The sequence below is a fragment of the Phyllobates terribilis genome, unplaced genomic scaffold (genome assembly GCF_046119375.1).
Source record: "Phyllobates terribilis strain yellow unplaced genomic scaffold, ASM4611937v1 Scaffold_13__5_contigs__length_258822181, whole genome shotgun sequence".
Classification (NCBI taxonomy): domain Eukaryota; kingdom Metazoa; phylum Chordata; class Amphibia; order Anura; family Dendrobatidae; genus Phyllobates; species Phyllobates terribilis.
In genome coordinates this window covers 154,764,658-154,790,754 of record NW_027362773.1, presented here as the reverse complement: position 1 = coordinate 154,790,754, position 26,097 = coordinate 154,764,658, and the positions used below count along the sequence as shown (strand labels likewise).

Below are 26,097 nucleotides of genomic sequence, written 5' to 3'. Positions count from 1 at the left end.
GGGAGGAACCTGCTGCAGCCAGTTACCATACAGTCAGATATAGAACAGTGAGGTGGGGGAGGAACCTGCTGCAGCCAGTTACCATGCCACCACATATAGGACAGTGAAGAGGGGGGGGCTCCTACTGCAGCCAGTTACCATACCACCAGATATAGGACAGTGAGTAGGGGGAGGCTCCTGCTGAAGCCAGTTACCATACAGTCAGATATAGGACAGTGAGGAGGGTGAGTCTCCTATTGCAGCCAGTTACCATACAGCCAGATATAGGACAGTAAGGTGGGGGAGGCTCCTGCTGCAGCCAGTAACCATATCATCAGATATAAAACAGTGAGAAGGGGGAGGCTCCTGCTGCAGCCAGTTACCATACAGCCAGATATAGGACAGTAAGGTGGGGGGGCTCCTGCTGCAGACAGTTACCATACCACCAGATATAGGACAGTGAGGAGGGGGAGGAACCTGCTGCAGCCAGTTACCATACAGCCAGATATAGGACAGTGAGGTGGGGGGGGGCTCCTGCTGCAGCCAGTTACCATACAGCCAGATACAGGACAGTAAGGTGGGGGAGGCTCCTGCTGCAGACAGTTACCATACCACTAGATATAGGACAGTAAGGTGGGGAGGAACCTGCTACAGTCAGTTACCATACAGCCAGATATAGAACAGTGAGGAGGGGGAGGAACCTGCAGCAGCCAGTTACCATACAGCCAGATATAGGACAGTAAGGTGTGCGAGGCTCCTGCTGCAGCCAGTTACCATACAGCCAGATATAGGACAGTGAGGAAGGGGGGGGGACCTGCTGCAGCCAGTTACCATACCACCAGATATAGGACAGTAAGGTGGGGGAGGAACCTCCTGCAGCCAGTTACCATACCACAAGATATAGGACAGCGAGGAGGGGGGGGGGACCTGCTGCAGACAGTTGCCATACAGCCAGATATAGGACAGTGAGGAGGAGGGGGACCTGCTGCAGACAGTTACCATACAGCAAGATATAGGACAGTGAGGAGGGGGGGGACCTGCTGCAGCCAGTTACCATACCACCAGATATAGGACAGTAAGGTGGGGGAGGAACCTCCTGCAGCCAGTTAACATAGCACCAGATATAGGACAGCGAGGAGGGGGGGGGGGGGACCTGCTGCAGACAGTTACCATACAGCCAGATATAGGACAGTGAGGAGGGGGGGCTCCTGCTGCAGCCAGTTACCATACCACCAGATATAGGACAGTAAGGTGGGGGAGGAACCTTCTGCAGCCAGTTACCATACAGACAGATATAGGACAGTGAGGAGGGGGGGCTCCTGCTGCAGCCAGTTACCATACCACCAGATATAGGACAGTAAGGTGGGGGAGGAACCTTCTGCAGCCAGTTACCATACAGCCAGATATAGGACAGTAAGGAGGGGGGGGACCTGCTGCAGCCAGTTACCATACCACCAGATATAGGACAGTAAGGTGGGGGAGGAACCTTCTGCAGCCAGTTACCATACAGACAGATATAGGACAGTGAGGAGGAGGGGGCTCCTGCTGCAGCCAGTTACCATACCACCAGATATAGGACAGTAAGGTGGGGGAGGAACCTTCTGCAGCCAGTTACCATACAGCCAGATATAGGACAGTAAGGAGGGGGGGACCTGCTGCAGCCAGTTAACATACTACCAGATATAGGACAGTAAGGTGGGGGCGGACCTGCTGCAGCCAGTTATCTTACATCCAGACACAGGAGGTGGGGGAGGACACAGCTAAGCTCGTTTATAGAGATTTTTTTTGCATATTTCTTAGTTTATGTTTGAGACAAAATAAAATAGGTTCAAATAATAGAGGAGAAAGAAGAAGAAAATATATTTTTTTTATTTTTGAGCATTTTATATGTTTCCTGTTCCAATGTTGCTGTTGTGCGTCTGTAGCGTCGATAGAGAAACGTTTCACAGTTTATCCCTCTGACTGTAACATTAACATAACTTTAATAGTAGATAACCTCCAATAAAAGTGACTGGTGGTCTCGGGTCTTTGCCCCCAGTCCTACGGGTTGTACAATACTGGATGGCAGCGGTTCCCTTATCCCATGTAATGGAGCCGGAGTAAGAAAGACACATTCGTATGACCCGTAAAGGGGGAAGTTGTTGAGAGATTACAAGGTTCTCGTATCTCGCTGCAATTGTTACTGGAAATTTAAAGGGGTCCTTAATGGAAATTCTCATGAAAAGAAAACAGCTCGGGGGCCACGGGGACTTCAAATCTCATCTCCGCTCCTCTTTTTTGTTTTCCCCAGCTGTAAAGTAATGATGAGAACCATAGAGCTAAAAAAAAACAAGAATGATCAATGCAAAGAAAAACAATTGGGCAATGTTTTATCATCAATGTTACTGCCTAATTGTGGGACGCCCGATGCTCTCCATGCATAGATACCATGACGGGTGAATACGATCCCCTGACCTCACCCTTCACTTTAATGGGTGCAGAAGGAGAGAAAGAAGGGAGTGCCAGCCCTGGCACCAAAAGTTCTACCTGCCAACTCTCCTGGAACTTTTGGGGGCTCCCAGTATAAGGGTGTGCTGTCTCTCCGGAGCCATATCGAAATGAAGTTGTGCAGGCTGAGGAAATGAGTCAGCCATAAAAGGCCAGAGCATCCTCCGGAGACCCCGTAATCAGTATTATCCCTCTACAATAATACAATTTCAGAGAGAGACAGCAGAACCAGAGCCCGGCGTAGTCATGTAAACTGCTTCCTGTATATGCCAAACAAAGCGGAGCCTGGACTGTGCAGCCTGGACGCCGCGAAAGCCCACCATTAGCCCCCGTAATCACCTCCACATGGTCCTGACGCCACTCATTCACCCTCTTTCCTTCTTACTTTACATCCAGGCTTCCCGACTTTAAGAATAAAAACCACGTGTATGTTCACTTTACCCCTGGCCTTAAAGGGGTTGTCCAGATAAGGAAACCCCTGAGGGGGCGTCTTCTTCAGGACCCTCATCTCTTGGCCTGCTCCATCCTGCATTGATTTTAACGGATATAGTGTAATTCTTCATTTCCCCTGTGGAGGTGCTGTAGGGAAATTGAACACTTACTGCCAGGTTTCCTCAACTGATCGATGGTGGTCGGTCCCAGAATTGGGACTCTGTGATCACATGGTAAAGATAGTCCAATGCTGAGAACCCTCTAACACCTTCACGCTGACTCCAATTTTTGCTTTTTTGTTTTTCCTTTCCCTTTTAATTTTTTTTTTTAATTACTTTAGTGCAATAATCAAAAATTGTTAAACATTTTTTTGCTTGTGTCGCCATTTTTTTAAAAAAAAATTCTGTCTGCAGCTGTCTGAGGGCTCGTTAGTTTTTGTTAGAATATTGTTTTGATCACTTTTTATTCCATTTTATTTGGCGGAGGTCGCATGCATTATGACCGAAAAAAAAAAAAAAAGCCAATTTAAGTGTTTTCATTTTTTTTAATTTTAACATTTCATAGATCGAACTTTTAAGGGCGCAGTGGTAACAAATATGCAATTTTTTTTTATTATTTTCTTTATTTTTTTTTTCTAAATTGGGAATTTAGAATTTAAACTTTATTTATTTTTTTATTTTTTTTTTAATTTTCCAAAAATTTTTAAAATTTGCTCAGTTTCTCAACTCTCTCTTCTGGATGAGGCAGCATCACTGGGGGGTCTCAGCATAGTCCAGACCCGTCTTCCATAAAAAACCTTATCTCTGTGATGGTGGTATGGGAATGGTCCAACCACAGTCTCTTTCAATTTTGTCCACCTTTTGGGTACAATTTTTTTTTTTTTTTTACTTACATTTTTTCTAGTTTGTTTGGTTAAAGGTTTGCCACCGTTTGGCTTTTACAGGCTCTTTGTTTCTCGGTACATTCAACTTTGATGTGGTCTCTGCCCATAAATCTGCTGAGAGGAGCTCGGAAAAATACGGTGAGCCAGAACGAGCTCACCGATAGATTCTCAGTTAACTCATTCTGCAGCCAGCAATAGACAGTGCAACGCAGAAGCTATAGAAGGTAAACAGTGCAACATTTATGATAAAATCCAATAGTAAAAAAAGATTTTTAGCCCCAAATACATGCATTCAGATTAAAAAAGGGCCCCAAAAGGTGGGCAAACCCCCTTAGTCACTCCATGTTTTACTCTAGTTGTTTCTGCTTTATGGTGGCTCTCCTCCGGCTCATAGCAGGGGTTAGTAGAGTTGTGATCTGCCACAAACCAGGACGTATATCTTTATTTGTTGGGTGGGAAAACCTCGCTGTTTTAGATACAGATCTACACCCGGCAATCAGGAAGAGATCTGATCATCACTGGGATCGCTATCATGATTAAGCTTCCTTCCTCTGCCCGTGGGAGATCCCATCTCAGCATTCATGTATCACTGTGGTGACAAAAAATGCATTTATTAATCGCGTGGATATAGGAGGTGCAGAGGATACAGCCGCCCTCCAAAGGCTCAGAGACCCCGCTGCAATCCAAAGCCAAGCGCAAGATCAGAGACAGGAACAGAGTTAAAAAAAAATGCACAATATCCGATTGCAGGATGCACCTTAACCTGCAGGAAAGATGCAACAGCTGCTTACTCTGCAATGTCCGGGTGTTTAAGACGTGTGAAGAATGATTGTGGTGGAGTGCCCCTTTATGTTGTAGGATATATTGGCCTCTTGGATACCGAGTGGTGTCTGGTGCCCCCTCTCAGGGATGGTGGTAGTACTGCAGACATGTATTCAGGAAACTTTGCTCACAAAGAGGCAACGAGATTGGTGGTTAAAAAGATTCTCACAAGAGGCAACACCTTGAACAGAGATGGATGATTATGATATTTGACACAAACTGCTGGCAATCTCCTCAGCAGCTCCTCCATCAGCTTCTCTGTGCTGTGTCAGTCTCAATAATTAATGGTAATATTACGCACTCCTACACTAACACAGTCACCATGTATTGGTCTCTCACACGCAGACACAAGACCCTTCGCCCTCCCTGTGGTGTGGTATAGTTTTTCAAACCACTCTGGTATGGCTATCCTCAAAGTCAGGAGAATGCATATCCTTCACTCACAAGAATAGTCCTGTCTGCTGTCCTCTGATAGGATGGTCTCCTTGACCTAAGACAGACTACAAGGACAGGAGTACAGACTGCAGCTTTCTGCTTTGTTCCTCCAGGCCTTTACTATATATCAGGGAGTGCTACTCACCCCCACTACTAGTTAGCTAAGACGCAAACACTTTCTGCTGCACTGCACAACTCCCCACCATTCTGCCAGGCCGTCTGTCTGCATGTGTCTGAAGCAGGAGCCTTTTTCTGCTGACCTTCTACTGGCCTTTGTGCATAGTTAAAGGGTTATTCCCAAAAAAATCAAGTTATCTCCTATCTATAAGAGATGCAGTCGTACACATGACCTGGAGTCTAGGGGAGCTCAAAAAGTAATCTTTCGCTCAAATGAGAAGACCAATACTATCAAAGACCCCTCTTAATTGGGGGCCCTGTTGGAGATTTTGCATCAGAGCCCATGAGCTTCAAGTTTCACCACTGTCAGCTGGACGGATCGGATCAGACTCATTGTTGGATTTTTTGCCTTTTTTTTTTTTTTTTTTTGCCTGAATCCCCCTCAATAATAAAGTTACTTTTAGATTGGCGAAAAATTCATCAAACAATTTCCCTTTTTAATTTTCCGATTTTTACGTCAATGTGGCTTTTCCAAGCTGATTCATCACATGCGACTTTTTATAAAGTTGCAATTTATTTATTTATTATTTTTTTTTGCGAATATGTACTCCTGTCCCAACCCAGAATCACTCTTTATTTATTTTTTGCAGGATTTTTTACGCAAATGTTTCTAAACGTGACTTTGTGCTCTAGAAATGTGGAAAGAAATGTTAAAGACAAAAAAAAAAAACAACTAAATTTTTCACCTTGCGCAAAATTCATGAACCACGTCCGCTATTAGAATGTGTTGCAAAAAAGGTCAACTGATACCATGAGAAAAAAAATAAATAAATAAAAGTAAAACAAAAGTGACTTAAAAAAATGCAAGTGAAGAATCGGGGGCCGTTATGTTTGGAAATTGTGGGTCCGATTCATCATATTGGAATCAATGGCGCTATATATATTAATAACAATAATTAATAATAATAATATTGTATTTTGTTTTGCTTTTTAAGTCACTTTTTTTAATTGTTGTATTTTTTTTTTTTTTTAGACAGACACAAAAAAAAAACTTGATATTAAAAAAGTGCAAATGGAAACATTTATATGGCACAAATAAAAATAAGGCACAAAAAAACAAAAAAAAAACAGGCGCAACTGTAATAATGGATCCGGCCTGTGTTTATAGTAAAGCAGGTGAGAGGCTCCATCTAGTGGAGGAAATAAGGTAGTGGAACACAAAAAAAAAAACAGCGCCCTGCCAGCACTATTAGGGAGGGTGCAAACAGGATATTTACTACTGTTCAACCATTTAGATACTGCTGTCAATCTCTGACAGTGGGGTTTAAATGTAATGTATTACAAGTAAACCTTTGGCACTATGCAGTACATTATATCAAATTAACATAAAATCTAACACGCTCTAATTTATTAGCAAAGAGAACTTCATCGTTCTAACAGTGACGGCTGTCTCATTGAGAGTGAATAGTCTCTGGAAGATAAAGGGAAGGTCTATAATATTTTGAGATGCAACCATTGATAAATATGTTAAACAGGTCAGGTGGAGCACAGGTATCAGAAAAGATGTGTCATAATAATAGTAAATGATAATATTGAGAATACGGCAAAGTCAAAGGAGAACAATATGATATAGTCAGGGGGAAACACTGCACGAGACAAAAAAAAGAAAAAAGGGAAAAAGGAGGAAAAAGTAGAAAAGAAATGACAATAAACATGACAGGTGAAAGGGAAAAACACCACAGTCTGTGAAGGTTTACCTGTCTAGGTGCTCTTTCACTATGACAAAAGGGTATCTGTGAAAATGATATTGAAAAAAAAGGTGTTCAGGAAATTAGACTGCAAAAAAAAAAAACAATAAAAAAAATAAAAACTATAAAAAATAAAAACAATAAAAAAAACAAAAAAATAAATAAAAACAAAAATAAAAACAAACAATAAAAAAACAAAAACAATAAAAAAAACAAAAAAATAAATAAAAACAAAACAATAAAAAAAATAAAAACAAACAATAAAAAATAGAAAAAACAAAAACAATAAAAAATAACAAAAAAGATAATAAAAATAAATAATAAATATTAACAAATAAATAATAAAAGCTATTTGTGTATCGTCCACTCATCGCCCCCCACTCACCCCCGTGAGCCGGGCTTCATAGGACATCATCATTTCTACTATAAACAGCAATAAAGTCTCCAGAGGAGACAAAAAAAGTAAATGTAAATCACCTCCAGTAAAAAAAAATAAAAATAAATAAATATATTTGAAAAAAAATATATATATATATTTGATACCGCCGCGTCCAGAAAAGTCAGATTTATCAAAATATAAAATTAATGAATCCAATCGTTAACTGTTTTAATGAGAAAAAAACAAAAAATCAAAAACGCCAGAACTTTTTTGGGCGCCAAGCATCGATAAAAAAGTACAATAAAAAGCGATCAAAATATGGTCTCTATCCCATAATTTGTACCGATAAAAACTACAGCTAGACACACAAAAAAAAAAGTCCTCAGACATCTCCAGAAAAAAGAAATGTTCTGGATCTCAGAAAGATATAAACTTCCAGGAAGAAAAAGCCCCAAATAACTGAAGCGCTGGCCCTTTATCAAGAGGCGTGGCTTATAGATAGCTATTATCATAGCCCCGCCTCTTTTCCAGTTATAAACCCCTCCCCCGTCGCTCAGGCCCTCCCTATCGCCTCCATTGTGCGTTTAGGCTCACCTCGCGGCGCCCGTCGCTTCCTCTCACACTTTGTCTGATCCCGCATAGTGTCAGGCGCAGAGCGGCGTCTCCGGGGCCTCACACAGCGCGGCAGCAGGCGGACGATAGGGGCCGAAGTCCACGTTCCGCTTCACACATTTCAGGCACGCGTGGGGGCAGCCTCTGTCAGGCCCCCGGCTGTGTAAATCCCTCCGCTTCCTGTCTTTCGGCCTCATTAGCTCGGTGAGGCGGCAGTGGCGGCGGCGACTCCTCTCTCAACCTCACACCGCGACCAGCGCTCAGGCCCCGTGACCGACACACCGCGGAGACCCTGAAAGGTGGGGAGGGAGGGTGATGGCGGCACAATCGGAGGGCGAAAGCGCGGCCGTGTTTCCGGTGCTCCGGGCTTTATGATAATGATGTGTGGAGGGAGAATGGGGACGAGAGGGGGATTATTTTCTTTATCGGCGGATGGATACCACCATGTATTTGAATTATGAGGTGCTGATGGAGCGATCAGTGATCTCTCCAGTACGTGGTGGCCCCTGGCTGGAGGGCTCATCAACCCCTTGTAGGGGACAGAAATAATTATATATTTTTTTATCTGTAAAAATTATTTATTTATTTTTTATTACATTTTATTAAAAAAAATAGAAGAAAAATCTAATAAAATTAACTATATAATACACAAGAGAATATATTTTTTTTCATAAAACTAATGGTAACTAAACTCTGGTGTTTCTTTTGTGGCTTGGAGAAAATCTGATTTTTATTTATTAAATGTATAACACTTATTAAACTAAAATAATAAAAAATTATTTATATATTACATATCTTTCTTTAAAGACTGCTCATGGTAAACTCATTAAATATTATGTAAAAGGCGGTTCTCTTCCCTCACCAATGTTTTTTTTTTCCTCTACTGCGAGTGTGCCGCCGGGTAGTAACTTCTACTGCTCCATCTGGTCCGTACATTTTCTAATGAGTCTCCCGTTACGACAGCTACTGCAAAAATAAAGCCCATGCATACAGAGTAGATTGCATCGTAAATGGGATCGATTGGCTGATGGCTGTCTTTCCGGGCTGCCCCATGCACGGGGCCGTGCTCTCCTGTCGTCTACGTAGCAGCCGCTGTCAGATTTTTCTGATATCCTAAAGAACCGATCGATCATTAGAAATCCAACCAGCCGGATCCTTTTGTCCCCCGACATCTTCCAGAAGGGAGGCCCCCTTATACTCGGGCTCAGCTGACTGTAGTGTAATTTGTATGTGGCTTTAAATCCCCCCCCCCCTGACTATGAATGAGCACAATGGATCTGGGGGTGTTTGTCCCTTTAAATATGTAACATCCGGTGATCGGCCCCTGACTTGCATTTTGTCAAAAATCTGTCAGTGTGGAAAAACCTGCTGCGGATGCTCCTGTGCATTTTGCCTCTGCAGAATCCGAATGTGCAAAATGTGACGACCACAGCGATATCTGCAACAGAAATTGATGCAGCGACTGATTTACAAGCTGTCCCGGAGGGTCGTTTTCCTCCTGCAGATTCTCCCAAGTGCAAATCCACACAATGAAACTGCAGCATTTTCATCCTGTACCCAACATGAAGGCTGGGGGGGGGGGGGGAATCTGCTTCAAAATCCACATAAAATAAAAACATTGCATGAGCCCAACTGAAGGTGTCTAGTCTGGTACACACTGGTGAATAGCAGCGCCAGCTACCTCTGCCCATGAGCTTTGTGCCGATGCTGAATATAAAGCAAACCGGCTAGTGTTTGGCTCTATCTGGAGTCATCCCCACGGGTGCACAGATTTGTGCAATGTCGACACAATCCTGCGCTCGGCATTATCCACATCTGCGCTTCCACGTTGTGGAAAAAAAAAAAATACAAGAGTATGAACAGAGCCGATGGGTATGTTCGCCTGTTGTGGTCAGATGGTTCCAAATCATTAGTAATCTACAGTAACCCGCTGCACTGGATGCACTTGCTATGATGGATGCTAATATATATTTTCTTTTTTTTTCTTCAGATGCCCTCAGCCACAAGCAGCAAGGCTGTGCCGGGCTCCGGCGAGGCAGCAGCGACTGGTACTGGGAACGTACAGAGTGAGGCCATGAAACAGATCCTGGTGGTCCTGGACAAGAAAATCCGTAACCTGGAAAAGAAGAAGGTTCGTACTTGGCAGGGCGGAGGCTGCGGATGTGTATTATTAATGTGCATGATGATATAGGGGAGTTTTCTTCACACCTGCACAGTGCCTGACTGGGCCCGCTCAGGTGCGATCACCTGCAGCCTCTGGGTTTTCTGTGCAGATCATTCACCCTCCGGGTCGAGTGCCGTTATTCCCTTGTCATGTGTGGCTGCAAATCTAACTGCTCTTTGCCTTGGGAATGTGTCTGTTATTTTCCGGTGCGTCGTCTATTGCACTTTTGCTGCATTTTCAGCACCTGGATCAGGTTTGCTGCCCTATTGTAGACTCTTTACCATCCACTGTCAGCTGAAGCGCAAGCAAAATCCTTCTTAAATCTGCTCCGGCCTGTGTTTACTAGTCAGGGGTCACGGCGGAGGCTATAAAAGGAGAAGTCTGACTTCGCTTCTACATATGCACTTGCTTATTGCTATAGACTGGTGGCTGAGGCGCCATTCACACAGCAGTACTACACCTGCAGATTAGGCTTTGTACACACTGGCTTCTTGACCTATGGTTGTAATATAGATGCTAATATGTGCCCTTCCCCCACGGACGTTTGTATGAGGGGACTCTGTGCTTATTTTTGTTTTGCCAAATTAAGCACCTGACCCGTGTACTGGCCTCCCCCTACTGGGGTCTCTGGTTGCCTCCTATCTGGGCACTGCTTTGGTTCTTCAATCTGTGGATCTCTGTTGTTAAATTGTCCGGGCATGCTGGGAGTTGTAGTCTTGTACAAGATCAGACACATACGTTGCTACCATCCTGTGCTGCTGGTTTGTGACCTGCTGTGATGACCCGCGGGCGTATCACACCTCGCCCGGTTCTCTGGGTGTTGTATTGTCTGCTGCTGTCACAGCTGAGAGCTGCATGGGGGTCCCTGATGGGCAGCTTTACCCGCTCCCCCAGGACCAGCGCATTGTCTGCCGCCCCATGAACTTGACCTCTGCAGGTCACCTACGATGCAACCCGGCAGTGGAGGGGACAGATTCCCCTGCAGGACTCCGACCCTCACACGGACAGGGTGAGATTTCCCCTGCACTGTTACTGAACTACAACTCCCAATATTGCACTGACTGCGGCCAATGGGAGTTATAGTTTCAGAAGATTGGGAGTTGCTGCCGTCCGCAGGGAAACCTGATAATAATTAATAAAGCGCGGCCTCACGTCACTACGTCCGGGGGCTGCCGGCCACTAACTGCACCGCTGGGGCGGAGGACTGAGTGGAAAGACCCCCCCCTCCTGTGATGACATCACGTCTGCTGCAGCCAATCACTGGCTGTAGTGATCACATGACGCCTTCGCCACGGAGGCCAGTGATTGGTTGTAGCCGTCAGGTGACTGCTGGACGGACCTCATCACTCCTACTGTGGCTGGTGGGGGGTATAGGTAATTTCTTTCCCTCTTAGTAAAAATCCCAGTGCCGCCCGCTATTAACCCCTTATTAGCCTTTAACTTCAATCTAATATCCCCCTGTTGCCCTCCCTTAGTGAGGATTGTAGTTCATAAAGGAAGAGGGCTATAAAGCACTGGGAGTGGCCCATAGCACAGAGCAGCCGGTGGCACTACAAGTCCCGGCATGCCGTGCGGCTGTGGGGCATGCTGGGAGGCCCTCGGTGCGCGGCGGTGGAGGCCGCACCGGCTCGTGTCCGCACATGGACTAGGCCGCGGGGAAACATGGCGGCTCCCAGTGTCAGGCGCGGAGGGGGAGGGGCGTCTGCGGCCTCATTGTGTCCCAGCCGGATGTGATGCTGACGATGTTGGGGCCCCGAGTGCTCGTCTGAGGGGGGAACCTGAGGAACTACAACTCCCGGCATGCCCTGCGAGTCCGACCGCGCACAGGGCTAATGCCGCGCAGAGACTCCTGGTCGCCCATAGCAACCGGAGCGCGTTCACTTTGCGGCAGTGTGGTTGCTATGGGCGAACACGGACGTGTTTAACCCCTTAGTAACCAGCACAGCTTTGGCAGAGGAAGCCTTTTTTCTTTGTGTATTTTGGTTTCTGTCAGCTAGGTGTATATATGGCAGCAGTGGTCTGTGTCCCCCGATAACAAGGACTCCTTCATTCTATTTTATGTATCTGTCATCAGGCATATAGGAGGAGACATATGCAAATCAGGCTGGAGGTGCACTGGGAGCGGGGCAAAGACTTCACAATCATTGCCACACCCCCAGGGCACCTCCAGCCTGATTTGCATATGTCTCCTGGATTTCTTGTGACTGACGCATCAGATCTCTACAAGCGGGGAGAAACGTCTGCAGGACCCCTAGATTGTGAGCGTGAGGGGTCTCCACGTCTCCTCACCAAACATTTAACAAACAGTTTAACCCTCTCCCTTGACGGACGTTTATTTATTTTTTTTTTTGCTCACTTTAATTTTTTTTTTTTTATTCCAAGACACAAAACTAATTTATTTTTCCCTACAAATTCCTGTGCGGCGCTCGTCTGGTTTGTGCCGACAGATTCTGGTGCTGATTCCTGCGCTGATCTGATCGCTGTTTGTTTGTGGCTATTGGAAATCCACAATAATGATATTTTACTTTTTTTTTTTTTTTTCTTTATAATTTTTATATTTTGATTTATTTTTTTTCCAGTTGGAGGAAAAATGAGGTGATTCAAGATTATTTTATAGTTAATATTTTTATATTGTTTAAAATTGTTTTATTTAATTTTTTTCGACCTTTTTTTTTCCTCCCTTTTAAGGGACTTGAGCCTGCGATCCTCTGCGCTTGTTCACACGTTGTTTTTGATTCTACTTTTTTTTTTTTTTTGCGCAGGAAAAATATAAAGGCTCTAATAGGCTGAGATCTCTAAAGTCTGACTCACACAGTGCATCGTGGTTTGTTGAGTGTGCATGCTCCATTTAAATGCCACTGTCAGCAAATGGCAGCAGCAATTAAAAGGTTAAACAGGAGTGAGCTGAGCTCTGCTCTCAGACACAGGTGCTGACATCTGCTGCATATGGAGGGAGATCCTGAACCCCCAGCACACATGCAGTTATGTCCATTTGCGCTAAAGGACCAAAGGGGTCTTCTGGTTGTTAGAGGATAGGTTAGAATTGTCGGCGGTTGATCCGCTGGGACCGGGTCTGTGCTCAGAGTGGTAGAGCGAGTGCGGATCCTGCGCTCCACACAACGCCCGGCTGCAGGCTTGCATCAGGGGAGGACGGGGAGCACTCAGTCCCTTTGGTTGGACCCTCATTGATTGAACAGTTATCCACCCCTTCAAGTGCATAGCCTGATAACTTGTTTGGCTCTAATACACACTTAATCTCCAATCACATGCAGGGTTTTGTTTTTTTAATTAAAAAAAAAAAAAGCAAATTGCTGCATTTAAAATGAAGAAAGATAAGAACTGAAAAGCCAATCTGCTCTGAATGAAGAGTACATTGAAATTTTGAGCATTTTTAAAGGGAGTGTATTCACAAAATTATGACTTTATCAAGTTTCATGTTCACCAGTATTCTCCACCATCCCTCCTCCTTTTATTAGAAAAAAAACAATAACATATTCCTGAAATTTTGCAGTTTTGCTCCCGGCCTCATTTTCAGCTGACGTTTTCTTTTCTATATATTATATCTGTCATTGTACTCTCTGCTGAACACATAACATACACTATATGGAGAAGAGTTCTGGATCTCACCCCTTAAGGAATTTTAGTTTATAACCTCCGGCCCCCCACCATTGATACCAACGCAATCCTGTAATAGGAGTCACCGGGGGAACAAGTCCGTCCATAACATGTCTTCCTCCTGAATCTTCTCCATCACCTGTGAGTGATATTATTGAGAAGTGGAAGGAATTGCAGAAACTCAGCCAGATAGTGGTGACCCCGTAACGTTACTGAGCTGGGGGACGAGTGCACAGGAACAGAAGGCAGAAAAGACCCCATAACCGCAGAGTCCAGACCTCCTCTGGTATCAGCACAAACACTGCGCCCCCACCGGGAGCTTCATGGCTGAGCAGCTGTATGCAGCCGTACATCACCAAGCACAATGCTGAGCGTCTAATGGAGTGGTGTAAAGCCGCCACCTCTGGACTCTGGAGGAGACGTGTGCAGTGACGGATCGCACTTCTCTAGCTGCATCTGATGGGGGGAGTCTGGGTTTGGTTAATGCCAGGAGACTGGCACGGTCATGTACATAAAAAACAGTCTAAATGATTTGGATAAAAAGCGATGCATTGTGTGAGATTATTGGGCTTTTTCAGTACTAGCCCTCCCTGCACACAGTCGTACACCTACTGCCTGCAATGAATGAAAGTCTCACTGTGCGTCCTCCTTAATTGTACAATGTGTCTCGCAGGGCAAGTTGGACGACTACCGGGATCGAATGAACAAAGGAGAACGGCTGAATCAGGACCAACTGGTAATTACAGAATGAACCTCTCATCTCAGCGCTGATTTTTATTGATAGCGGCGCCGTCTGTTTTTTGCTACTTTCAGCATAAAGTCACATTAGAAGTCTTTAAGTTTTTCTTCTTAATATTTTTTTTTTAAGGATGCGGTGGCGAAATATCAAGAGGTTGTGACAAACATGGAATTTGCTCGTGAACTACAAAAAAGTTTCATGGCCTTGGGACAAGATGTAAGTAGTTGATACCTCCATCACTGCGCCTCGAAACGTAGGTGTGTGGCGTAGACTTACCGAACGTGACTTCCTCCTTGTTTGGATAAAGTCGTTTTCTTGTGATTTATTTTCCCTTCGGCTTCTTGCAGGTTACTTTTAGTTCTTTCTAATTACTATATTAACAATTTCAGATTCAGAAAACTCTGAAAAAGACGACTCGTCGAGAGCAGCTCATGCGCGAAGAAGCGGAACAGAAACGTTTAAAAACCGTGCTAGAGCTTCAGTTCATTTTGGACAAGCTCGGGGACGAGGAGGTCCGCAACGACCTGAAGCAAGGCTTAAACGGCGTTCCTGTCTTGTCCGAAGAAGAACTGACTGTATTGGACGAGTTTTACAAGCTGGTGGAGCCTGATCGGGACCCAACGATAAGGTAAAATATACATCACACAGGACGTTGCGAGAAGGGAGCTGGGAAATTGGGGTGATGGATACACATAGCAACTCAGGCTCCTGGTTGGGGCTGAGGATGGATGATGGACCTGTCTAGGTCTTCAGCAGCTTGGTACATCTGCATGGTATACGTAGGGACCAGATGAATACTGGATATACAGTGGCATGTAAAAGTTTGGGCACCCCCTGATCAAAATTACTGTTATTGTGAAGAGTTAAGCAAGTTGAAGATGAAGTGATCTCTAAAAGGCCTAAAGTTAAAGGTGACACATTTCCTTTGTATTTTAGGCAACAATATAGATAGTCATTTTTTACATTTTAAAAATTACAAAAAGGAAAATGAGCCAATGCTAAAGTTTGGGCACCCCTGGAGATTTGTGTGCTCAGATAACTTTGACCAAAGTTTCAGACCTTAATTAGCCTGTTAGGGTTATGGCTTGTTCACTATCATCATTAGGAAAGGCCAGGTGATGCAAATTTCCACCTTTATAAAAACCCGGCCTCCTCTAACCTTGTGCCAAAAACTAGCAGCCGTGGGTTCTTCTAAGCAGCTGCCGAGCACTGAAAATGGTGGAGGCCACAAAGCAGGAGAAGGCTATAAGAAGATAGCAAAGCGTTTTCAAGTTGCCCTTTCCTCAGTTCGAAATGTAATTAAGAAATGGTAGTTACCAGGAACATTGGAGGTCAAGATAAGGTCTGGAAGACAAAGCCAAATTTCAGTGAGAGCTGCTCGTAGGATTGCAACTAAGACAAATCAGAACCCCCCCCTCTTGACTGCAAAAGACCTTCCGAAAGATTTAGCAGATTCTGGAGTTGTGGTACATTGTTCAGAGACACCTGTACAAATATGGCCTTCATGGAAGAGTCATCAGAAGAAAACCTCGCCTGCGTCCTCACCATAAAATTCAGTGCTACTTCTTAATTACATTTCGAACTGAGGAAAGGGCAACTTGAAAACGCTTTGCTATCTTCTTATAGCCTTCTCCTGCTTTGTGGCCTCCACCATTTTCAGTGCTTGGCAGCTGCTTGGAAGAACCCACGGCTGCTGGTTTTTGGCACAAGGTTAGAGGAGTCTGGGTTTTTATAAGACTGTGTGCCCACGTAGCATTTTTCAAGCGTATATGCTGCGGAATTTCCGCAGCGTAAACGCTTGAAAAACGCATGTATATCCGCACCCCATGGTCCCCAATGGGATTCCGCAAGTTCTATGCCCATGCTGCGGATTTTTCCACAGCGTTTATGCCGCGTTCAAAAATCCGCAGCATGTCATTTAATTTTGCGTTTCCGCAAGCGGAATTGCCTTTGTCCAATGCATAAAAAACGCAAGGCAATTCCGCATGTGGAAAACGCGTGATAAACGCGCGAAAAATGCGCGATAAACGCGTGCGGAATTCCGCATGCGTTTTTCCAGGAGAGGACTTGCATTTATGCAGCAGAAATTTTCTGCTTCATAAATGCAACGTGGGCACATAGCCTTAAAGGTGGAAATTTGCATCACCTGGCCTAATGATGATAGTGAACAAGCCATAACCCTAACAGGATAATTAAGGTCTGAAACTTTAGTCAAAGTTATCAGAGCCCACAAATCTCCATGGGTGTCAAACTTTAGCATTGGCCCATTTTCCTTTTTGTAATTTTTAAAATGTAAAAAATATCTATCTATATTTTTTGCCTAAAATACAAAGGAAATGTGTCATCTTTAACTTTAGGCCTTTTAGAGATCATTTCATCTTCAACTTGCTTAACTCTTCACAATAACAGTAATTTTGGCCAGGGGTGCCCAAACTTTTACATGCCACTGTAAACGTGTCCATTGCTCTGTACTGTGGCTGTCATTGCTTCAGGTGCGGAGTCTGCAAATCTGAAACTTTTTTTTTTTGCTTTAGGCTGAATGAGCAGTATGAACAGGCTTCCATTCACTTGTGGGACGTCTTAGAAGGAAAAGACAAGGCCGTGTGCGGAACCACATGTAAGGCTTGTGTAAATCCGATCAGTCGGAGCCTCCTCCAGAGATGTCCATGGGCCGAGGTGCTGCATGGTCTGCATCGGAGAGCTCCGTATATAATGCTGCATTGCCTGTTCTGGCTCTGCCTTAGTCAGCAGTGACCCGGGCTCTACGCCTCGGCTTCTGCTCTCTCAGCAGGATTATTGCTGCTGATGCACACAATGTGCCCTCTTTCTAGAAATCATACTAGAAGCTGCAATAAATTGGCAAGAATTCGGTCTTCACCTGTGACGGTGATCTGTGGGGAGCGAGTTCTCCAGTGCGCGCTCACTTCTGGATCAGGAGACGAGCGGCACCGATGACGGTTCATGAACGGCAGGTACCGTGCTCCTGTCTAGTCACTAGGCTAGGACGCACGGCCGATCTGCCGGCACACAGTCATCGGTGTGGAAGCGAGCAGCATCGGAGAACACTTAACGTCAGCGCTTTTCTTGCATGCCTTCGGAAACAAGCGCTGACATGACTGTATTCAGGCTGTCATTTCTTGCTTTTATTAAAAGCGCATTTTCCGGCCCACCTGTGGCTCTCGTGACCCCAAAATTGTGGCCTCATACACATATAGGTCTGGGTGAGGCAGCCATGATATGGATAAAGGATTACGGTTGCAATACGGTCATGTGGATTCGCACCTTATAAAATAGCTTAACGAGAATGTATAATGAGCACGACGACTTGCATCAGCGTTATGGGACTGTGAGGGTTTTATTTTTTTCTTTTAGGACTGATAAGATCTTGTCTTTCTTTCTCTAGATAAAGCCGTGCATGATCTCCTGGATCGTGTCCTTCAGAGTGGATATTTTGATAGCCCCCAGAATCACCAGAATGGACTCTGCGAGGAGGAGGAAGCCCTTGCAGTGCCGCCTGTAGAAGAACAAGCGCCCGAGCTTGGTATATCATGACTCGCTTGTCATTCCCATTACAGATGCCTTTACTGTCGGGCAGTGTCCCCCAACGTGTCGCTCTCCAGTAATTGTTAAAAACTACTACTCCCATCATGAGTTTTACGACAGCTGGAGAGTCACCGGATAGGAAGCATTGCTGAAGGGGGTTTAATAAGTGCAAACATCTTGAATAGATGTACATGAGCGGCCGACTTGTAGAGTACTTAAAGGATTATTCCCGAAAATGTGGACAGGTGATTACTAGGTGTCCAACCTTTGGCATTCACACCACCACTCCATTCATTCTCTATGGGACAGCTCCATAGACGGTGAATGAAACTTGATGGATCACTAGAGATACTTCTATGTGACTGCAGACTGCTGAATCCTGTCTGTGTGTAATGCGCCTACTGTCACGATTCCTTTCTATTCTCTGTGCTTTTCAGTTTTTTAGCAGAGGAGAATTTAGTCAGCACGTTACTGCAAGTGAGCAAACAGGGAGTCCCCACCGCTCAGGGAATAGGGGCCGGGCGCACTCTCACAATTTGGCAGTCTTCTTTCACATAGAGTGATTGCAGACTTCTTTTCTTAGGATGACCCTTCTTAAAAACTTGATGACATATCATTGCTGTGCCATCACAGGGAGGACAATCTTTGGAGTCTCCCGAAAATGAAGCTGATGTCGCCTTGCATCCTTCTCACTGTATATTCCTACATGGCGACATGCGGTCAGTTCCAGGAGCCCCATTGACAGCTGAGTAATACGAATACGATGTGTCAGCGATCTGTCCCCACTCTGTAGGATGAGAATACCCTTGTAATATAAGGATACATCCACATTTCTTTTTTTTCAACAGTATCACAAAATTGCTGCAAAATTGTCACAAATTGGAAGTGTCAAAAACAGCTTTGTGTTGTGTCACATTTTAATTATTTTATTTTTTTTTTATTTTCTTCTGCCTAGAACCCGAGGCTGTGGAGGAATATGCTGAGCCCCCTGAAGTAGAGTCCACCGAGGTAAGGGCTTCTCACGCAGCGTCTCGGACTGACTTGTGCTGATGCCGGAAGCAAATTAAACTGCATCCAGTACGGTCAGCGCTACGGGAAGAGGAGTCTAGTGTCGCAGCTGATTGGGGAGAAAAAAATGCCAGACTGGCTAAGACTACGACTCTTAGATAATGGCAGCTTCTACTCGCAGTCACATTTCTTTACACATTTGTGCTGACTTCTGTGCAATGGAAAATGCTGTCCGGGTGTGATGACTCCTACAGATCATGTGGAGTGTGAACTTTTATCCTGGCGGAGCTATTTGCTCTATCTGAGATCCAACCGTGGCTTTAAACTAGTTAAATGCTGCTGTCAGTCACTGAGAGCGGCATTTAACACGTGCAGACAGGAAGTGCGTCATTGATCGCGCCCCTCATGTGGTCGTGGGGCGCCGATGGGTGCCTGTCATCACGATCCTCCTGTGAATGCCGGCTCGTGTCCAGCGTTCATAGGAGATCGTGATTTCTGCTATCCATAGCTGTGCTGAAGCCCTGCTATGTATAGCACAGACGATCGGACGACGATCACATCTTCAAGTCTCATAAGTGGACTATTAAATACAGTAACAAAAAAAAAAAAAGTATTAAAAAAATAAAACACAAGTTCAAATCACCCACTTGTTCCCCATTAAAAATGAAACCAAACAAAATACACATATTTGGTATCGCTGCATTCAGAAATTTCCAATCAATATATAAAATAAATTAATCTGATTGGTAAACTTCTTAATAAAAAAAGAAAATTGCAGAATTACGTTTTCTTTGGGGGGGTCGTCGCGACATTGTAATAAAAGGCGATCAAAACATCGTTTCTACCCCAAAATGATACAAGTAAAAACTTCAGCTCAGGGCGCAAAAAATAAGCCCTCACCCAGCCGCAGATCCTGAAAAATGAGAACGTTAAGGGTCTCGGAAAATGGCGACAAAAAGTGAAAAATTAGTTTTGACAAATTTCAGGATTTTCTTTTACCACTTACGAAAATAAAAAAGGACGTTACCATGTTTGGTATCTACGTACTCGTACTGACCTGGAGAATCATATTGCAAAGTCAGTTTTACGATAGAGTGAACATGGTAAATAAAAAAAAAATTGTGGAATTGCACTTTTTTTTTTTTTTTTTTTTCAATTTCACTGCACTTGGAATTGTTTTCGTGTTTTCCAGTACATTATATTGCAGAATGAATTGTGTCATTCAAAAGTGCAACTCGTCCCATAAAAAAACAAGTCCTCATAAGGACAAATTGATGGAAATATACAAAGTTATGGCTCTTGGAGGAAAAAAACGGATAATCGTCCGGGGGTGAAGGGGGTTGGTATGATCGCTGTAGGTCCAAATGCTGCGACCCCCTTAGATCGTGAGAAACATGTTCCCGGAGTCCCCCATTTAAATGTACGTGCCGGTTCAGAGAGTTTAGATGATGGAGTACAGCTCAGGGTTTTTTTTTTTTTGTTTTGGCAGCATGAGGATGAGATTTTACAAAATGCTGCTGCTGTAAAATACTGTGGTTTTCCTGCATGCAGTTCTGTGGTGGATCATTGGCGGCATATCCGTACAGGCATGATCATATACAGAAAATCTTATGACTCCTGTAAGGTTTTGCGGCATAAAGTTATTAGTCACTTGTGTTTTGGTGAAAGATTCTTAATCCTTGGGACGGTGGCCGAGGGCTCGTCTGACACTTTCTTGTCTCTACTTTCTGGGTGGTTTTAGGCTTTCATGTTCCTGCCTTTTGCCCATTGAGCCTCCTGTCCACGGACAGACGATTATGCAGTTTGCTTGTGTAGCTATCGGGATTTCCTTTTTATCCTACAGTTTGTGAACAGACAGTTCATGGCAGAAAGCCAGTTCAGCAGCGAGAAGGAACAAGTTGATGACTGGACAGTAGAAACTGTTGAAGTAAGTGCGACTTTTAACTCATTCCCACCCTTCAAAAAGTAATTTTATACAATTTTTTTTTTTATGCATTTCACACATTATTAAAATGCAACTTGTTTTATTTTCACAAATGCATCTGCACCTTATAAGTTTACACGACACGCTGCACAGTAACGCGGCAGGCTTAATTTTTTCTTTTTGGAAGATTTGATTTTACTAGACTTTATTTTTGCAGTTAATAAAATTATTATTATTATTTTTTTTTTTTATAAGGTTGTGAACTCACTCCAGCAACAGCAGGCTGCATCCCCTCCGAATCCTGAGACCCTTCCGCTAAACGCTATCCCTCAAGTTCAGCCTGATCCCATTGTCCGAAGGCAAAGGGTTCAGGATCTGATGGCCCAAATGCAAGGTCCATACAATTTCATGCAGGTTAGTTAAAAGACCCCCTCTCCCTCCACCCTCACACACACCACATGTATTGGACTCTTGCATCCCCCTGTCTTCATAGGACTCCATGTTGGACTTTGACAACCAACCAATTGACCCGGCCATTGTGTCTGCGCAACCCATGAATCCAGCTCAGAGCCTGGATCTGCCACAGATGGTTTGTCAGCCAGGTATCACAGGTCAGATACTTCTTACATTTATCAAAGAACATTCAGTTTGTCCGCGGGCATAAGAAATATACTAGAGCTGACTGGGGTGCAAGTAAACTTTTCTTTTTTATTCTAGTTCACCTTGAGACCCGGCTAGCCCAGCCCAGCCAAGTTCCAGATAGCACACAGGTGGGATACACTTCATAGTCTTAAAGTACACCCTCTATAGAGAATATGGTGCAGGGTAGCGCTGCAGATTCTGCTTTTAAATAGCAGCACAGACCAGATGTAGCCTGCCCTTTTCTGTGCACAAGGAGAGCATCCTGGCCGACTTCTTAACCTGTAGTGGAGCCAACGAGAGGTCCGTGCCGCCATTTAATAGAATCTGCAGAAATTCTGCATAGGAAAAAATGCCTACAAAGCAGCGCGATGGACACAGATTTAGTGTTGTCCCTCATCGCTCCACGGTGGGCCAGCAGTATTTATATGCTTAGTTTTGTTGCCTAAGGAGTTCTTTAAAGCCGTACATTAATTAGAATATTCTTTTTTGCTTTTTTTTTTTTTTGGAAGGTCCCAATGGTATCTTCCACTAGTGAAGGCTACGCCGGTTCTGCACAGATGTACCAAACGTCTCATCCCACAGAACAGAGGTCCCCAAAAGATGCAATGGAGCAAATTCAGGTAGCATCCACCCATTGCAGGTCACCCAAACGCCTTCCCACCCTTCCAGGATCATTCTCTATATCGGCATGTCTTGCTTGCAGGCATCGCTATCCTTAAGTACAGATCCAACACAGACATCCTCGTCGCTTCCTGCTGCTTCCCAACCTCAGGTGTTTCAGACTGGGTCCAACAAGCCTCTGCACAGCAGTGGTATCAATGTGAATGCTGCTCCATTCCAGTCCATGCAGACTGTAAGTCCATTATCATGGGAGCGAGTGGATGGCTTTGATTGTTCCTTATACTTCTTGAGCCAAAACTCTACCATTTTTTTTTTTCTCTTTTTTTAGGTATTTAATATGAATGCGCCTGTCCCTCCTGTGAATGAGGCAGAAACGCTGAAACAGAACCAGTACCAAGCCGGTTACAATCAATCTTTCCCGGGCCAGCCGCATCAAGTGGAACAACCTGATCTTCAACAAGAGCAGCTACAAACAGGTAACGGCTCAGGCGAATGGAGATGTAAAGCCGTACGTACGCAGGTTATAAGGCAGGCAGCGATGCTCATTGTTTTTTCCTCTGCTTGTTGTAGTGGTAAACCCTTACCATGCAGCATCGGACCAGTCTCACCAAGCCTCTGCGGGGCATCAGCAGGCACAACAGCAAAACGCCGGATTCCCTCGCAACAGCCAACCCTTCTACAACAACCGAGGGATGCCCCGCGGCGGACAGCGTGGCAGCAGGGGCTTGATGAATGGCTACAGAGGGCCATCGAATGGTTTCAGAGGTATTTATTAAAAACAGCCTTGATCATTTCTTATCTGCTTTGATCCTAGGATGAGGCTATAGTGCATTCGTTAACTAGAAACATCAGACCCAGAGCAAGGCATCTGCTTCTGTAAACTGGACCAAAATGCTGCGGATTTTAGCTGTGACTTTTTGCATGTAAAATCCGCAGCAGAACAAACTAGCCGGCAAAGCGGATGAGATTTTGCAGAAAGTTTCTGCTTTTTAATTGTAAAAACTTGCAGCATTCTGTGGATTTTTCACTTTTATTTCAGTGGGGTGATATCTGCGGTGAATCTGCAGCTAAATCCATATGCAGGGTTTGCTTTTTCTGCTCTCGGGCAGGATTCACACACACAATTATTCTTGCGTGTTGTAGATTTGCATTTAATCTTGCGGCTTTCACACTGACAGGAGGTTATGATGGCTACCGCCCTGCCTTCTCCAACACTCCAAACAGCGGTTATTCACAGCCACAGTTCACTTCTCCCCGGGATTATACCAACAACTACCAGCGGGTAAGTGCTGCCTCATAAGTATATATGATACTGTCAACGTCTGGTCAGGAGACCTGCGGCCAACACGGTCCGTACCCGTCCTGCGACACACGGCCTGCATGGTTATCTCCTGCGCTTTTACTTTACATTTTTACTTTTAGTTTGTACTTCATTCATCTGTTCTGGACATTTTAAAAGCACGTTCACATGGAGCAGATTTAGTGCGGCTTATCTGCAGCAGAACGTACCTACTTTCCAAAGAGAATTGACACCTTGATTTCGGTGCAGAAATATATTTCACAAAGTGTCCTCAGCTGGAGCTTTATTACACTATTGGGTTTCCATGCAGATTTCAATATATAGATAACAGATGTCCAAATTCTTAATATCTTCAATAGCATCAAAGTCCAAGGAACGGTGCAATTTTACTACCGGTCACAGGTGACTAAAGGTAATCTGTAAGCTTTAGGGAAGAGTCAGGCGACCGTATAATTCGGACGGGGATCGCAACGCAATGCTCGGACTGGCCGGCGGCTCTCCCCTCCCGAGCGTGACAGTTTGTTTCTATGCAGCTGTCACACTCGGGTCGGGAGAGAGACGCCAGCCAGTCCAAGCATTGCGTTGCGAATCCCCGTCCGAGTTACAGTCGTGGCTGAAAGCGTTAGCACCTTTTGAAATTGTTCCAGAACATTATTGCAGTCACACACGTTTTGTTATACACAGGTTAATTTCCTTTGTGAGTATTGGGACAACACACAAAAAAAAGGGGGAAAAAAAATGCAAATTGGACATAATCTCACACAAAACCCCAAAAATGGGCCAGACAAAATTGTTGGCACCCACCACTTAATATTTGGTTGCACGCCCTTTGGAATAAATAACTGCAGTCAATCGCTTCCTATATCCATCAGCTTCTTACTTCTCTCCGCTGGATTCTTGGACTCTTCTTACAAACTGCTCCAGGTCTCTCATATTTGAAGGCGTCTTCTCCCAACAGCAATTGTAAGATCTCTCCACAGGTGATCAATGGAATTTAGATCCGGACTCATTGCTGCCACTTCAGAACTCTCCGGCCCTTTGTTTCCATCCATCTCTGGGGGCTTCTTGAAGTATGTTTGGGGGTCATTATCCTGCTGGAACACCCATGAGCTTTCTGGCACTGGGCACTACATTGCCACCCAGAATCCTTTAGTAATCTTCAGATTTCATGATGCCTTGCACACAGTCAAGGCACCCAGTGCCAGAGGCAGCAAAACAACCTGAAAACATCTTTGATCCTCCACCATTTTTGCCTGTAGGTATTGTTCTTTTCTTTGTAGGCCTCATTGCTTAAACAGTAGAATGATGTGCTTTACCAAAAAGCTCCATCTTGGTCTCATCTGTCCACAAAACACTTTCCCAGAAGGATTTTGGCTTACTCAGGTACATTTTGGCAAAATGCAGTCTAGCTTTTTATGTCTGTGTGTCAGCAGTGGGGTCCTCCTGGGTCTCCTGCCATAGCTTTTCATTTCACTCACATGTGGAGGGATAGTTCACTCTGACACTGATGCACCCTGAGCCTGCAGGACAGCTTGGATTTCTTTGGAACTTGATTGGGGCCTCTTATCCATCATCCGGACTATCCTGTGCTGCAACCTTTCATCAATTTTTCTCTGCCGTCCAGGGAGAATAACTACAGTGCCATGGGTTGTAAACTTCTTGATTTTGTTGCGCACCATGGAAAAAGAAACATCAAGATCTCTGGAGATGGACTTGTAACCTTGATATTGTTTCTATTGTTCAACAATTTTGGTTCTCAAGTCCTCGAACAGTTCTCTTCTCCTCTTTCAGTTCTCCATGCTTAGTGTGGCACACACAATCCAAAGTCAACGTCTTCCCTTATAATCTGGTTTCAGGTGTGATTTTTATATTGCCCACACCTGTTACTTGCCACAGGTGAGTGTGAACAAGCATCACATGCTTGAAACAAAGTTGTTTGCCAACAATTTTTGGGGTTTTGTGTGAAATTATGTCCAGTTGTTTTTTTTTTTTTTTTTGTGGTGTTCCAATACACACAATGGAAATAAACATGTGTAATTACAATAATTAATATAAGGGTGCCAACACTATCCGCCATGACTATACGGCCAGGTAAGACTTACCTTAGCCTAGTATTCGGGTGAGGCTGGAAAGTAGCAATGGAAGAAACAAACTTTGCATAGTGAAGAGGTGACAAGTTATGAGGTTTCACCTGTAGACCCCAATATATCTGACCTGCTGTAACCTTCTCCTTAGGATGGCTACCAACAAAACTTTAAACGTGGCACTGGACAAGGAGGTCCTCGGGGCGCCCCTCGAGGTAATTCTCAAGCGATCCACTCCTAATACAGCTTCCTGGCGTCACGATTTCAAGCCTGAGGAGCAGAAGGAAACTTTTATCCCCCCTACAATAACATGCCTAGATAACGTCGGCCACCAAAAGTCTCCCAGCGCATCTAGTGTGAGGTGTAGTACCTCTAAAGCCCGCTCGGGTGCTGAGCGAGACCTCCCGCTTTTTTGTATAGGATCCATTGAAATCCACTGAGCATCAAGTTAGCACTCACTTTAAAAACAAACAAACTTTGCCTTTTGCTAGAGTGACTTGGCTTTTTTTTTTTTTTTTTTTTTACTTTTTTTTCTTTTTTTTTTTTTTTTTTTTGTTTGTTTT

At 44.4% G+C, this 26,097-nt stretch overlaps 1 protein-coding gene and 1 long non-coding RNA gene across 3 annotated transcripts; one reads left to right on the top strand and one right to left on the bottom strand.

Annotated features, from left to right (window-relative positions):
• Nucleotides 1-1,943: 1,943 nt before the first annotated feature.
• Nucleotides 1,944-8,264, bottom strand: LOC141174115 (uncharacterized). The gene is made up of 3 exons (XR_012252782.1): nt 7,877-8,264; nt 6,913-6,948; nt 1,944-2,297 (listed from the first exon to the last, which is right to left on the bottom strand). It is a non-coding gene; the product is annotated as an uncharacterized lncRNA (long non-coding RNA).
• Nucleotides 8,036-26,097, top strand: CAPRIN1 (cell cycle associated protein 1). 2 transcript variants are annotated; one of them, XM_073658784.1, is made up of 18 exons: nt 8,036-8,193; nt 9,885-10,025; nt 14,347-14,409; nt 14,542-14,628; nt 14,802-15,040; nt 16,947-17,029; nt 17,816-17,953; nt 18,911-18,963; nt 20,807-20,890; nt 21,143-21,301; nt 21,381-21,489; nt 21,605-21,657; nt 22,039-22,149; nt 22,233-22,382; nt 22,479-22,626; nt 22,721-22,915; nt 23,329-23,432; nt 25,686-26,097. In XM_073658784.1, the coding sequence occupies exons 2-18, from the start codon at nt 9,885-9,887 to the stop codon at nt 25,773-25,775; spliced, it is 2,007 nt and encodes a 668-aa protein (XP_073514885.1). In that variant the 5' UTR covers nt 8,036-8,193; the 3' UTR covers nt 25,776-26,097. The 2 variants fall into 2 exon arrangements, with proteins under 2 accessions (XP_073514885.1, XP_073514884.1); XM_073658783.1 differs by having other exon boundaries at nt 21,381-21,498.

What these genes read in the sequence shown, in the direction of transcription:
- CAPRIN1 (XM_073658783.1), top strand. Translation starts at nt 9,885, where the DNA reads ATGCCCTCAGCCACAAGCAGCAAGGCTGTGCCGGGCTCCGGCGAGGCA. An exon ending in ATGCAATGGAGCAAATTCAG is followed by an intron (nt 22,150 to 22,232) that starts GTAGCATCCACC and finishes TCTTGCTTGCAG; the next exon opens with GCATCGCTATCCTTAAGTAC. An exon ending in GCCATCGAATGGTTTCAGAG is followed by an intron (nt 22,916 to 23,328) that starts GTATTTATTAAA and finishes TCACACTGACAG; the next exon opens with GAGGTTATGATGGCTACCGC.